The 15,577-nt window shown below is 43.1% G+C and overlaps 1 protein-coding gene across 1 annotated transcript in view; it reads left to right on the top strand.

Annotated features, from left to right (window-relative positions):
• Window positions 1-14,958, top strand: part of MFSD8 (major facilitator superfamily domain containing 8) — a 31,992-nt gene extending 17,034 nt beyond the window's left edge. The window contains exons 6-13 of the mRNA XM_040330737.1: window positions 1,844-1,957; window positions 2,036-2,180; window positions 4,118-4,176; window positions 6,305-6,410; window positions 10,737-10,871; window positions 11,250-11,353; window positions 12,449-12,684; window positions 14,331-14,958. Coding sequence (XP_040186671.1) covers window positions 1,844-1,957; window positions 2,036-2,180; window positions 4,118-4,176; window positions 6,305-6,410; window positions 10,737-10,871; window positions 11,250-11,353; window positions 12,449-12,684; window positions 14,331-14,531 — 1,100 coding nt within the window. The 3' untranslated portion in view covers window positions 14,532-14,958. The remainder of the gene's footprint in view (window positions 1-1,843; window positions 1,958-2,035; window positions 2,181-4,117; window positions 4,177-6,304; window positions 6,411-10,736; window positions 10,872-11,249; window positions 11,354-12,448; window positions 12,685-14,330) is intronic.
• Window positions 14,959-15,577: the final 619 nt, after the last annotated feature.

The following is a 15,577-nucleotide window of genomic DNA, read 5'->3' as shown; positions in this document are numbered from 1 at the left end:
AGCGGACACACCTCCCCTTCTTGTTGCTGACCCAAAAGTGATGGTCCTTCCAGGTCCCCGTTGACAGTTTCCCCGGCCAGCAAGGCCGGGAAAGAATGTAATGCAGTGCGATGTGTATTGCATTACATTAAGTGGAGCACATGGGAGAAATTTAATCTCATTAAAGTGTCACCAAAAAAAACATCACATAGGGGACTTTTTGTTCCTTATGCGATGGGGGAAAAAAAAGTTAAGTAAAAATAAATCCACCCTTCTCAAAAAAAATATTGAGGCACCCAACCCCCACATATCCGCACGTACAAACATAATCGCATGTGGTGGGAATGAGAGCAATAATTCTAACGCTAAACTGATGACCTATTTAGGGGCTTTAAAAAGAGTCGCCTACGGAAAATATAGGATACTGATGTTTGTCACCATTTTACAGGCGCACGCAAATTTTTGGTTTGACATGTTGGGCATCTATTTACTCGGTGTATATTTTACAAAGAAAACAATTGTAATTTATTGCATTTTAGTGCCCCTTGAAATGATCTTTTTAATGTGTTTTTTTTTTTTACTGAAATGTTGTGTTTCCTAGACCTTTGCGGTAATATCGCGTGACATAAACTCTCTAGGGCAGTGATAGCGAACCTTGACACCCCAGATGTTTTGGAACTATATTTCCCATGATTCTTATACACTCTGCAGTGTAGTGGAGCATCATGGGAAATGTAGTTCCAAAACATCTGGGGTGCCAAGGTTCACCATCACTGCTCTAGGGTGTCTGCTTTCAGAAAATATTTAATGTTTGGGAGTTTTATGTAATCTTCAGGCCTACATGGACAACAACATGGACGCCCCCGCCCATTCTGGGTCAATCCATCACCCCCAGCACCAAAGTCAAAAGTGTAGGATTCATTCTCGACACCTACATGACAATGGATGCACAAATGGGGTCAGTAGTCAGCGGATCGCACCATCTGCTGCGCCTGCTACGCAGACTCACCCCCTTTATCCCTAAAGAAGACATAGCAGTCGTGGTGGGAACAATTATCAACTCCAGACTTGACTATGCAAATGCCCTCTACCTCGGACTCCCTAAATACCAAATCACTTGTTCAAAATACGGCCGCTCGACGCTCGAAAAAAACATGGGATTCAATCTCACCTTCACTGAGAGCCCTTCATTGGTTGCCAGTAAAAGACAGAATCACTTTCAAGGCACTTTGTCTGACACATAAGTGTATTCGTGGAAATGCCCCCCAATATCTATGCGAAAAACTAAAAGCTCACAACCCCAATCGTGTTCTGCGATCCACCAACCAAAATCTACTCCAGATACCCAAAGCCAGATACAAGTCCAAAGGAGAACGAAGATTTGCAGTCCAAGGACCCAGACTATGGAACACTCTACCAACAGGCATCTGATTAGAGGTGAACTATTTGGCCTTCAGAAGAAAGATCAAGACCCATCTCTTCTGAGGGAAAAAAAGTTTACTCAGGGAATGGGTATGGGAATGGGTACCAGAGGCGATTCAGTTTGCAGGTGTTGCGCTATACAAGTTTCTCACTCACTCACTAGTATGATGATTTAAACGCGTGCAAAAGACATAAAAACGGCCCTGGCTGTGAAAGGGTTAAAGGATAGGTTCACCTTCAGGAACATACATGTTGTTGTTAAAAAATAAATAAAAAAAATAAACTGGCCACTAACTTTTTTTTAGCTGGCTCCTAGATTCAAGGCAAATTTGTCAAGCCCTGTACTCAGGGAACAGAACTAGGTTCTTGATTTCATCTGTTATTACTCCCATTTTTTAAAGCCATCAGATCATTATCATCTTACATTTTTCTTAAATCCTAGGCAACGTTGCTGTTGTTAGATCGTATGTTGCTGGTGCAACTTCCATTTCTGAAAGGACGGGTGCAATGGCAAACATAAGTGCATTCCAAGCTCTAGGATTTATCTTGGGCCCTGGTAGGTAGGTTATTGGAGGTGACATGGGATTGTGCACAGGCCTTTCATTTTGGATAAATAAACTTTTCTCTTCTCTAGCATTCCAGGCTGCCTTTACTCTGATTGGAGAACAGGGTGTAACCTTCGCTGCTATTGATCTCCAGCTGAACATGTACACCACCCCATCGCTCATGGGGGCGTTCCTTGGCATTGTGAACATCATTCTGATCTTTATTATATTCAGGTATTAACTTTGTTTTCTGCTACTGCGTTACGTTTTTTTTATTTTTAAATATCTACTTTGGTATGGAAATGTAAATGATCCGAGGGGTTATATTAGTGCTCAACCTGTGGCTCTCCAGCTGTTGTGGAACTACAAGTCCCATTGTGACTCTGCCTTTGGGAGTCATGCTTGTAATTATCAGCCTTGTAATGACTCATGGGACTTGTAGTTCCGCCACAGCTTGAGCTCCCATGGTTAGAACCATCAGGTTTATCATATTGCTGGATTTCACTCTTAGGAAAAGTCACTCTCTCTAATTATACTGATCACCAATGCCGCCGCAAATGAAAGCGAGAGTAAATCCAAAATTATGAGTTGTCACCAAAACAGGAATAGGGGGGAAATCGTCGAATGGGTACACATGTTCCCGGACAACCATCTGACAAGAGATGATGTCCCTCATTTTTGAATATCTGCTCACTTACTGTTGAATCTTTAGAACAGAAAGTAAAGGAAATCTTCTTCAGCTTGACATGGCACTGCTCCTGAACTATAAGTGACAGGGACACCAAACTTTGGGAGCACCAAGAGGGGACCCAGGACTACAACATATTTTGGGGTAGGCCAGCTTGCCTAGGTAATCTACCATGTCATAGTCCTGGGTCTCCAAGTTTGGTGTCCCTGTCACAGTGTCACTTATGGTTCAGGAGTAGGGATGAGCTTCGAGTTCGAGTCAAACTCATGTTCGACTCGAACATTGCCTGTTCGCCTGTTCAGCGAACAACGAACAATTTGGGGTGTTCGCGGCAAATTCGAAAAGCCGCGGAACACCCTGTGTTCTAAAGTGCTAATTTTAAAGGCTAATATACAAGTTATTGTCCTAAAAAGTGTTTGGGGACCCGGGTCCTGCCCAGGGGACATGTATCAATGCAAAAAAAAGTTTTAAAAACAACCTTTTTTTCGGGAGCAGTGAATTTAATAATGCTTAAAGTGAAATATTCCTTTAAATTTGTACCTAGGGGGGTGTAAAGTATGCATGTGAAATAGCGCATGTCTCCTGTACTTAGAACTGTCTCTGCACAAAGTGTAATTTCTGAAAGAAAAAAAGTCATTTAAAAATGACTTGTGGCTATAATGAATTGTCGGCTCCCGGCAATTCAGAGAGAAATCATTCATAAAAAAAATTAAGGTCTGGTATGGATATTAAGGGGAACCCCGTCGTCAATTTAAAAATAAAAAATGACGTGGGGTTCCCCCCCAATATCCATTCCAGACCCTTCAGGTCTGGTGTGAATTTTAAGGGGAACTCCGAGGGGAACTCCACCCCAAAAAAAAAATGGAGTGGAGTTCCCCCCAAAAAATCCACACCAGACCCCTTATCCGAGCATGTAACCTGGCCGGCCGCAGAAAAGAGGGGGGGGATGAGAGAGCGCCCCCATTCCTGAACCGTACCAGGCCACATGCCCTCAACATGGGGACAAGGGCCTCATGCCCACAACTTTACACCCCCCCCCCCCCCCCGGTATGAAATTTAAAGGAACATTTCACTTTTATTTTACTTTAAGCATTATTAAATTCACTGCTCCCGAAAAAACATCCCTTTTTAAAACTTTTTTTGCATTGATACATGTCCCCTGGGGCAGGACCCAGGTCCCCAAACACTTTTTAGGACAATAACTTGCATATTAGCCTTTAAAATTAGCACTTTAGATTTCTCAAACTCGAAGCTCATCCCTAGTCCTGGGTCCCCTTTTGGTGCTCCCCAAGTTTGGTGTCCCTGTCACTTAAAGTCCAGGAGCAGTGCCATGTCAAGCTGACCAAGATTGTCCATAGACGCCATGGTGTCCGTACTCATGAGGGTACATAACGTGGGCTATGCCTGTTTAGTTTTTACATTTTTTTTGCTATGGCTCTGTGGTTTATGAAAGTTGCAGTTAATCAGTATTTTCTCCCTGCAGAGAACACAGAGTGGATGACCTGGGAAGGCACATGGGAAATATAAACTATGAGCCTGAAGGTAATATACTTTTAAGCTTCCACACATACCTACAGTGCATCCAGAAAATATTTAGGGCGCATCACTTTTTTCAAATTTTGTTATGTTACAGCCCGATTCCAAAATGGATTAAATTCATTATTTTCCTCAAAATTCTACAAACAATACCCCATAATGACAATGTGAAAGAAGTTTGTTTGAAATCTTTGCAAAAACCTGCACTGTTTAGGAGATATTTATCATATACGCTTGCGCCAATGTCATTGGCGCATTTGCTGTGAAGAAACGGCTTTCTGTGCCGTGACTGACGGCTCCCATGTGTATGCAACTCCAGCCAGTCAGAGTCGTAGTCCCAGAAGGAACAGGGGCGAAGATAGATGCGCCCACCAGCGGGGACAACGCGGGCTTCGTTTGCAGGTAAGTTCCACATAATGGGCTAGTATGCAATGTATACTAGCATATTATGCTTTTAATTTGCTGGAGTTAAAAAAAGAGGAAGTAAAACCCATCAGGGTTTACTTCCTATTTAAGCATAACATATGAACATTACCTATGGTGGTCTGCTAGTAAATTCAGCCTATTCCTCTTGACTGATATCCTCCCATTAGGGCTCTTTGATATTTGCATACCTCCTCCTAAGAGCCAACCTGCTGCATGCATAAGGGCTGAAGGCTCTTGATAGGAGTACTGAGGCAGGGTGCTGTAAACATTCTCAGGAAGGTTTGCTGACCCTCCTACCAGCCATGATCTGCCTACATTACAGAAGAAAAGCATAGAGACTTACTGATAACATCAGTAAGTTTTAAAGTAAGGTATTGAATGAAAATGGAAAGGTTTATTTAAAAATTCATCCACATGTTGGTGAACAAAGAAAGGAAAGCAGAATAAACTTCCTATTTAAAGGAGTTGTAAAGGCAGAAGTTTTTTTTTATCTTAATGCATTTTATACATTAAGATAAAAAACCTTCTGTGTGAGGCAGCCCCCTCAACACCCCTAATCACTTACCGGAAACCCCATCTGCAGCATTGTCCATGATTGTCTTAGCTGTCCCAGACACTCCTGCTGATTGGCTGAGACACGGCAGTGGCGCCATTGGCTCCCGCGGCTCTCAATCAAAATCAGTCAGCCAATCATGGCAGAGGGGCGGGGCTCCGTGTCTGAATTGATGCACGGAGCCCTGACTCGGCTCGGATGCCCCCTGTAGGAAACTGCTGGCTGAGGGGGCACCCACCAGAAGGAGGGGCCAGGACAGCACAAGAGGGACCCGAGAAAAAGAGGATCCAGGCTCCTCTGTGCAAATCCAACTTCACAGAGGAGGTAAGTATAACATGTTTGTTATTTGATAAACAAAAACAAAAAAAAGAGCCTTTACAATCACTAAAGCTTAAGGCTGCATTCACACCTAAGCGACAGCCGCGTACGCGTGTAGCGGCAGATTTGCCGCGATTACAAATGTTTCTTTTTTTTCTAAAGTATTCCCATTGCTGTCTATGGGAAAACGCGCCTGTCGCGTGAAAAAAAGGGTCCGGGACTTTTTTTCAGGCGACAGGCGTTGCGCGTCTATGAGATGTGAACCATCTCCATAGACGGCAATGGGAATTCTCCCCTCTAGCGACAGAAGCGTCCCGCGTCGGGCGTTTTGTCGCTTAGGTGTGAATGCAGCCTTAGGCTTCATTTCCATGGATGTTTTTACAGCCACTTTTCTGAGCGTTTTTTGCAGCTTAAAAACAGCTCTCCATGTTGTGACCTTATGCCCACCATGACGTTTTTGAGCTGTAGATGGCTGAGCCGTTTTTAAGCTTCAAAAAAAAAAACAGGACCAGTGCGGTCTGAAGCTCCAGAGTAGAGCTGTAAAAACGCCAGACGTTAAAAAACACGCAAAAACGCTACCGTGGCGTTTTTGAGCTCCAGCTCAAAAAAAAAGAATAAATACCATGGACAGGCGTTTTTAAGCTGTAAAAAAGGCTAAAGAAAGTGGCTGTAAAAACGCCCATGGAAATGAAGCCTTAGAAGTATTTTTCACATATTATGTTTTATACTAATTAAACACTTTTTTGCCTCACTAGGCCTTGTTGAGTTTCTTCCACTAGACTAGATGAACTAAAGGCTGGAGTGAGTTTATTGTATGTTTTTGGTTTTTATTTTCAGAGTTGAATTCACAGGAAGAAAGTGAAGAGGTCATTGATCGAGTGGCAGTTGTCTCATCAAATGTTTTGTTCTTTGTAACTTTGTTTGTATTTGCTATTTTTGAAACGTAAGTATGCCTTTTTCATGTTATTCGCATTTATAAAAATAGTAATATGCATATGTTTGTGGGTGAAACTTTGGCGTGATGACAGCAAAAGCCAAATTGGGATCCACCTTTATTCTATGGCAAGATCTCATGGATCTTTCCACTGTGGATGCTTAAATGTTGTCCTTGGTTTTTCCCGTTTTATAGAATTGCATGTTGGTTTACAAATGCTGTGAGAGTACATGTGTGAACATCTACACAGTGTATATATAGAAAAAGTTTGGAACTAGAAAGATGGACTATCTGCACAGTATATGCGCATATTAACATGTACAGTGAGGGGGGAAAAAAATATTTGATCCCCTGCTTGATTCTGTACGTTTGCCCACCGACAAAGAAATAACCAGTCCATAATTTTATTGGTAGGTTAATTTTAACCGTGAGACAGAATAACAACAAAGAAATCTAGAAAAATTCAGTTAAAAGTTATAAATTGATTTGCATTTTAATGAGTGAAATAAGTACTTGGCCTCTTCGCACAACATGACATAGTACTTGGTGGCAAAACCCTTGTTGGCAATCACAGAGCTCAGACGATTCTTGTAGTTGGCCACCAGGTTTGCACACATCTTAGGAGGGATTTTGTCCCACTCCTCTTTGCAGATCCTTTCTTGTTCCGAGGCTGACGTTTGGTAACTCAAACCTTCAGCTCCCTCCACATATTTTCTATGGGATTAAGGTCTGGAGACTGGCTAGGCCATACCAGGACCTTAATGTGCTTCTTCTTGATGTGCCACTCTTGTGTTGCCTTGGCCATGTGTTTTGGGTCAGTGTCATGCTGGAATATCCATCCACTACTCATAATGCCCTGGCCGAGAAAATAACTTGAAAACAAAAAAGTGTAGCGCTAATTAAGTTAGGTTGGCATAAAACTTCAAATTACAAATCTGACAATAAAGGTGAAGTGAAAATGTCCACATAAATATATAAATAAATGTCCATATGTGAAAAACACGAATAGTGTAAAAATACAAATCTGACTATAGAATAGTCCAGCAATAATATTGGTGAATTCCAAAGCCTGGTGATAACTTCAAAAAGGTGCTAGAGTTGAAGAAACCTCATTAATTTAATTAATTAACGTGAAAAACCACCACCGATAGGTAAAGGGCTTACCAGAGAGTTTGAACCCAGGAGAACCTATGTTCAGATGGGTCAAACAGAGCTTTGTGTGGTAAAACTACGATGGAACCTGGGCAATCCTATATGTGTCTCCAATGGCTGTAGCAAGAGTGACCAAACGGCAGAGGAATGGGGTATACCACAGACGAAGATAGCTGGTTACCCGATGGTCAGCACATGATGGTCCAAAAAAATCCCAGATGTGGATGGAAGACCACAGATTAGGAAGAAAAAAAACATCCACATAGCATAACTATGTGTTGAATGTTGAAAATGTAATGTAGCAAGAACACTTACATTTAGATGGATATACAAGCGCTTTGTACAAAGTAGTAGCAACAGTGGGGTCCTCCCAACACGTTTCGTCCCAAGGACATCATCTGGGGTCATAACTTCACTGCTCGCTGAAAGAACTACATTGGTAAAGTAGCGTGGCTGAAGGAATAGAAAGCATATCGGCCAATGGTCTAAAACGGATATGAGGGGGCAGAGGCCTGTTGCTATGAAAAGCATTTCGCTGCCACTATTCTTATGTTTGGAAAGGGGTAGGAAAACATCAAAATATATATGAGGGTTTATCTTCAAGGAAAATGGAGATATGTTTCATCATTGCTTAAATCTGTCAGCTAGTACCTTCACCTTATCAATACCCTTGTTCAGTGCCTCCTTCAGCCAGCTAAATTGGCTGAAGCTGAAAGCTATTTCTTAGGCCCCGTACTCACGACCAAACCTGTCTGCTGAAACTGGTCCGCGGACCAGTTTCAGCAGACATGTTTGGCCGTGTGTAGGCCCGAGCGGACCATTTTCGGGCGGATCGGACAGGTTTCCAGCGGACAACTGTTTCCTGGACTTGCTTTAAAACAGTCCGCTGGAAACCTGTCCGCCCGGACATGTATGGTCGTCTGTACAGACCTTACTGTACATGTACTGCCGCCCGCCATCCCTCGCATGCGTCGAATGACTTCGACGCATGCGTGGAAGCATTTTAAAGGCAGGCCGCCCACGTCGCCGCGTCATTGTCGCAGCGACACCGCGTCATCGACACCGCGGACACGCCCCGCGTATTGTTTACGCGCGGACCTCTGTTCGATGGTGTGTACAGCCATCGAACAGAAGTCCCCGGGCAGACATGTCCGATGAAAACGGTCCGCGGACCGGTTTCATCGGACATGTCTGCTCGTGAGTACTCGGCCTTAAAGTTTCTCTTTGCACCTATTTCAGGCCTAGACTTGCTGATAGTTTTCCAAGGCCTGGCCAAAACTTTCTGGGAGGGGGGCAAGCATTTATTACCAGGAAGGAGGAAATCTGAGGGGGTGCGCTGAAGGTACGTATCGCTATAAAGAAAGAATGCACGGACGTCTTACAGTTCCATTGCTAATGTAAGTGGTGTAGCCTTACCATGGCCATATCAGTGCTTTGAAATCAATAAGACTACTGCATATTATTAAATAACAGCAGTGACTGTACTAATGTCCATTGCTCTCATCTGGCTTTGGAACTCTGAAACAAGGGGAGTGCAATACAAATTTGAGTAAAAAAACAGGGTAAAGGGTAGGTCTGGATCATGTGTCTTGTGCAATGTAGCGAGAACTGCATGGAACACTGCAGACGCCATACCACAGACTGCATTTTATGAATGGGCTGCAAAATGCAGCCACAGTATGGAGTAACCCTGTGGGATATGAAAGCGTTTAGATAGTTCCCCGGTATAAATGATTCCCTAAAGCTGGATACACACCACTGTTTGTGTTGCACGAAAAAAAAACTGACTGCTCCGGTCAGGAGCTTCTGTAATAATCCTATGAGGTTAGTCCAGCGATCTCCCCTGCTGAGCTGTTGTGTTCTGACAGGGGGGGGGGGGGGACGCCCCTGCCAGAACACTCTGATCAGCTCACTCTGCCATTGGCTGAGAGTGCTGTTTGGGAGTCGTTGACTGCTGGTTTTCTGACAGACGGGCAGAATGTCGGCCGGTATTTTTTGTACCAGCAAATGTCTCCAGACATGCTTTAGTCTTTATCCAGTGAGATTCCACAGGTGTTCTCTAAACTTACAAAATTGAAAATTGGCACTGGGGACAATGTTCTAATTGGGGAGTGGAAGATGACATCCTATCTGTCATTTCAGTACCTAGACCAGGGGTCCTCAAACTTTTTAAACAGGGGGCCAGTTCACGGTCCCTCAGACTGTTGGGGGGCCGGACTATAGTTGAAAAAAAAACAGGAAAAAAAAAAACCAATACAATATTTAAAATAAAGAACAATTTTAATAAACATATTAGTATTTCACAGACTCCCCTCATCACAGAACCCCTCCACAACACAGACCCCCCTCATCACGGAACCACCCCAAGACAGATTCCTCCCCCATCAGATTCCCCCATATTAGGCCCCCCATCACAAAGCCTCCCAACACAAACTCCTCTATATCGCAAAGCCCCCAATAACAGACCCCCCACCACAAACTCCTCTCCATCAAAAAAAACCCATAACAGATCCTCCCCATCATGAAGCCCTCCAACAAAAACTCCTCTCCATCACAAAGCCCTCAATAACAGACCACCCCATCATAGACCCCCCATAACAGATCCCCCATCACAGACTCCTCTCCATCACAGATTTCCCCCATCAAAAAGCCCCCATATCAGATCCTCCCCATCACAGACTTCCCCCCCATCACAAATCCCGCCCAACACAAACTCCTCTCCTCACATAGCCCCCCATTACAGGCCTCCCCATCACAAATCTCCCACCCTATCACAGATCCCCCCATCGATATTACACTGCTGCCCCTTCTATAACCTCCCAGCACTCCGCCTCTCTGCTACCTCAATCACACAAGACGCAAAGCATGGCAAATCCGGACAAAGGAGCGGGGCTTTGCTAGTGAAAGGCAGGTGTTTGATTGCTAAAACCGCCCCGCTGCTTAACTCAAAAGACCAGCCTTTTGTCCGGACCTGTCATGTTTCTCATCTTGTGTGATTAAAAGTAGCAGATATTAATGGGGCAGGCCAGGTAAATCACACTGGCGGGCCGGATCCGGCCCGCGGGCCTTAGTTTGAGGACCCCTGACCTAGACTATACAATATACACAGAGTACTTTGCGTGTTTTACATAATATATGTATATCCTTTTCTTTAAGACTTTCTTGCTACTTCTGTTTTTCCAGAATTGCAACCCCACTAACGATGGACATGTTTGCATGGAGCAGAACACAGGCAGTGTTTTATAATGGAATTATCTTGGCTGCTATTGGTGTGGAATCAGTGTTTGTATTCATTACAGTTAAATTGCTTTCTAAAAAGTAAGTGACTTAAATAATACAATCATTTTAAATAATTACTTTTTTTTTAATTTGTATGTTAAACTCATGATTTGCAGTTGTTTCTTCAGTCTGTAGGCTGTTTTATCAGTTCAGGTGACTGCTGTTCATAAATTAATATCAGTAAATTCAAGTATTTAATTTTCATCATACTGGATGACATTGTTGAAAAGGGCTACAGGTTTTTCAACAAATGCCAGTTTTCCACTCATAGGTGGTAAAGATTATTGTAAGCATTGTTTTATTCCTTTGTATGCCTGTTACACTCCTGTGTTCTCTGCTGAATCAAGTGAAAAATGAATCAGATCTATGGCTGTCATTAAAAATGTTTAATTTCAAGAATTTATCATTCTGTTACAGGACTGGAGATCGTATTTGGCTTGTCGCTGGACTGGCTGTTATTTGGGCCGGGTTCTTTGTCTTGTTGCCTTGGGGAAACCAATACCCAAAGATACAGTGGGCAGGTTAGTATACCTAGTAATAATCTCATTTTGGAGGGAAGATCTAAAGCAATGCTTCCAGAATTGACCCCCCCCCCCCCAAATGTATTTCTACAAAGACTTCAGAATAACATTGAGGAAGAGCAGTTGGCTTTATATAAATTATTTTTTTAGGCCCCCTTCACACTGGCGGAGTCTGCCATTCGATCTGCCTGCTCACCAGGGGATCTCTCCACTAAGCTTGTACATTTGCGCAACAGACACAGCCCACTGTCCTCTATGGGCTATTGAATGGAAACGGACTGCCTGTCTGTTTCCATCCAATTGCTATCCAATCTGCCAGACAGATGAGGAACGGATCCCCCATCTGTCTGCTTTTAGCGGATCGAAAGACGGTGGGTGTCAACGGACACATGTTGTATCCGCAGCTACATAGAGAGCAGTGGATGGTCCAAACGGGTCCACCTGAAAAACTGACCGGTGGACCCGATCGGTTCATCCGTGTGAAAGAGCCTTAAAGGGGTTGTAAAGGTAAAAGTTTTTTTATCTTAATGCATCCTATGCATTAAGGTAAAAAAACATTGGACAGCACCCCCCCCCGTTTTACTTACCTCACCGTTCGAAAGTCCCGGGCGCGTGCTTGTCATCCTGTTCGGTTCCCAGCCTGGCCGTTGATTAGCTAGGCTGGCCGGATTGATAGCAGCGCTGCTGTCAATCACAGCGGATGACGCGGCGGGCCGAGTGATACAGTCGGTGGCTATGGCCGCCGCTGTATCACAGGAGCGCGCTCGCAAAAGCTTTCCACCATGCGAGGGAGCTCGCATGAACGTGGAAAGCTTTTGCGAGGAGGAGCCGAGACAGCCGCCGAGGCCTTTAAGATTCACAGTGGAGGTAAGTATAACATGTTTGTTATTTAAAAAAAAAAATAAAAAAATAAAAATTCTGCCTTTAGTGTCCCTTTAAGATTTCTCTCAACACCAAATATTTAGTTACATTTAATTCAACAAAATTCCTGCCTGACTTTCTATAATGACTTGAACATTTTATTTAAGTGTTGGCCAAACTTATAAATTAGCAGTCTCAGATATTCTGATTTATGATTATTGCCTTTTCTTGCAGACATTGAAAACACAACCATTCATAACTCAAGCTCCTGGGATTTAAGTTTTGTGATGTCCAGCAATCATACTTCAGAGCCAACTGGTTGTCCTGCAACTCAGTCCTGGTGCTTTTACACACCTGTAATCCACCTTGCGCAGTATCTTACATCTAATATTTTGATTGGTTTTGGCTATCCGGTCTGTAATGTCATGACTTACACCTTGTACTCAAAAATCATAGGCCCCAAACCACAGGTAAGTCTGTAAATACTCCAAATTATAAATTAATTCAGAATTTTAGCATTGTCTAAATATTATAATATTATTATTACTGTATTTTCCGGCGTATAAGACGACTTTCTGGATGCAAAAACATGCATCCAAAGTCGGGGGTCGTCTTATACGCCGGGGACGGTCTCCGTGCTGCGAGCGTCAATGATTTGAAAGCCGCGCCTTCTCCTCAGACTGTCCTGTGTTAGGCGGAACACAAATCTTCCCAGCAGCGCCTCTGTTCTGTGTTCCTCCTATCACAGATGCCTTCTCATCCTCAGACGAGAGGACGTCCGTGATAGGCGGAACACAGAACAGAGGCGCTGCTGGGAAAATTTGTCCCTTTTTTTTTTTTTTTTTTTTTCCTAGCCTACCTAAAACGCACAAACACTGATACTAATTGGCAACAAAAATTCTGTCCAAAAAAAACCCCACTGACCTTGACCCAAACATTAATCAAACCTTGATCTACAGTGGATATAACAAGTCTACACACCCCTCCTAAAATGTCACATTTCTGTGATGTAAAAAAAATAAGACAAAGATAAATAATTTCAGAACTTTTTCCACCTTGAATGTGACCTAAAAAACCTGTGCAACTCAATTGAAAAACAAACTGAAATCTTTTATTGGGGGGGGGGGGTCCTGATCACTAGTACGGGGCCCACAATGAGACGGGGAAGGAATCGCTGCTCCGGTTAGGTGTGTTGAAATGGCATTCTCCTCAGGGTGGAAGCAGCAGGTGCAGGCTAAGCATATAGCAATTAAAAGGGAAGGTCTGGACAGCCGCGCTCCAATAAAAATGCCTTTATTGTATAAAATAACAAAAGTACAAACCACAGCAGGGTACATGCTGACGCGTTTCACACTCTCAACAGTGCTTAGTCACAGCTGAGACTTCAGTCTATGTCAGGGATCCTCAAACTATGGCCCTCCAGCTGTTGCAGAACTACAAATCCCATGAGGCATTGCAAAACTCTTGACATTCACAGACATGACAAGGCATGATGGGAATTGTAGTTCCTGAACACCTTGGAGGGCTGTAGTTTGAAGACCTTTGGTCTATGTGCTGGGAGTGTGTCTCATTCCCAGCACAAAGGGGATGTTTAAATATGCGGCCCCACAAGGAAAAAAAGCTCAGTCTATTGGGGCCACGTATTTGTGTTATGTTGACGTCAAGGGGTTAAACATGTATCATTTCTGCTTGATGACAGTGTACCGATCAGGCATTTTTCTGTTTTTAGCTTTTTTTTTTTTTTTTTTTCTGCTGTATTTGGACTTAATGTGAGTGGGGTTCTCGCTTCCCACTGTAATTTTTATTTTATTTCTGTACTCAATAAAGTTACTTTAAAAAAAAAAGACCTTTGAATGTGTTTCACGAAACCCTTCTCTTTTCTCTGTAAACTTGTCATGTCAATTCACTTACAGTTCTGATCAGCATTAGAGCTTTTGTAGCAGCATTTATGTGCTGTAACTTGATCAGTGTTGCTGTGTGTCGTAGATTTTTGTGGTTTAATGCATACTGTTTCCAAAAACCTTCTTACTGAGGTGTCTATTGACATATAGTCATAAGCCAAAGTTCGAACATAACCCAAATTCCTGTTCTAAAATGTGCTTTTTTTCCCCTTTAGGGTTTATATATGGGCTGGTTGACTGCAGCTGGCAGTGCCGCTCGGACCTTAGGACCAGTATTTGTCAGTGAGACCTACACACACCTTGGACCTCGATGGACCTACAGTCTAATATGTGGAATAGTGACAATATCTCTGCTACACTTGGCAGCAGTTTACAAAAGACTTATTGCTTTTTCTGTTCGATACGGAAAACTCTAGCAGTAATTGGCTGTATCAGCAGTAAAGATTTAACGTGCACTACACTGGATTTAAAACAGTTTTTAAAAGCGGATAATCTTATTATTTTTTATAAGGGGGGAGCAAACTACCAGGAATACTAATTTTGGAGAAACAGCATAACATTTGCATAACTAGCATTTCTGAAAATGCTGAAGGACAACTTCCAAATGTCTTGACTAGCTTAAAACTAATCTTCTCTCTTCTAGCTGTAAGTGGAAAGGGCAGCCCTCATCTGTTCTGGGGCACCATGCAGGCCTCGCCATGTTCATGTTCTCCATGTTAAGTGGTATTAAATTCAAACATGTTTTTTTTTGTATAATCAGAAATTCAAACATGTTTTGCTTAAATCAGATAAAAATAACTTGAACATTTTAAGCATTTGAATATATTTTTTTCCTCCTTTTGAGCATCTTTCTTTAATTGTCAGCTTGCTCTGCTGCTATATTCCAGCTTTCCTTGTGCCCGAAGTGCTACTTTTGGAGTCCTGTGCGAGTCTTCACAGCCTGCCAACTACCACTCTGTACTGCAACTCTATGTGCAGCCATTCAAAGCGTCACTCACACAGTCCGTGTTGGAGGGAGGTCGAGAAAAACCCATGCCTTCCTGTTTTGCTGGTATCTTTAGGTAAAGCAAGGAAGAGGAAAGCCCTCAAGGAAATTATTATACAGCATTTACATAGCGCCAACAGTTTGCACAGCGCTTTACGAAATAAAGGCAGATATTAGAGTTGCATTACAATTTTGTACAAGTGGAATCAGAGGGCCCTACTCGTTGGGGCTTACAATCTAAGATATTAAAGTGGTTGTAAAGCTTTGTTTTTTTTTTTTTTAAATAACAAACATCATACTTTCCTCCACTGTGCAGTTTGTTTTGTACAACATGGCCCCGATCCGCGACTTCTGGGGTCCCCTGGCGGCTTCTCCTCTCATCAGGTAACCCCCTAGGAGAACTAGGAGAAGAGCTCTCCCGGGGGGGTTACCTTACAGGCGTGCTCCTGAGTCATTCATTCGGCATCCATAGCCGAC

Source organism: Rana temporaria, chromosome 1, assembly GCF_905171775.1.
Source record: "Rana temporaria chromosome 1, aRanTem1.1, whole genome shotgun sequence".
NCBI classification, from domain to species: Eukaryota; Metazoa; Chordata; class Amphibia; order Anura; family Ranidae; genus Rana; species Rana temporaria.
This window is presented reverse-complemented; position numbering and strand designations above follow the sequence as displayed.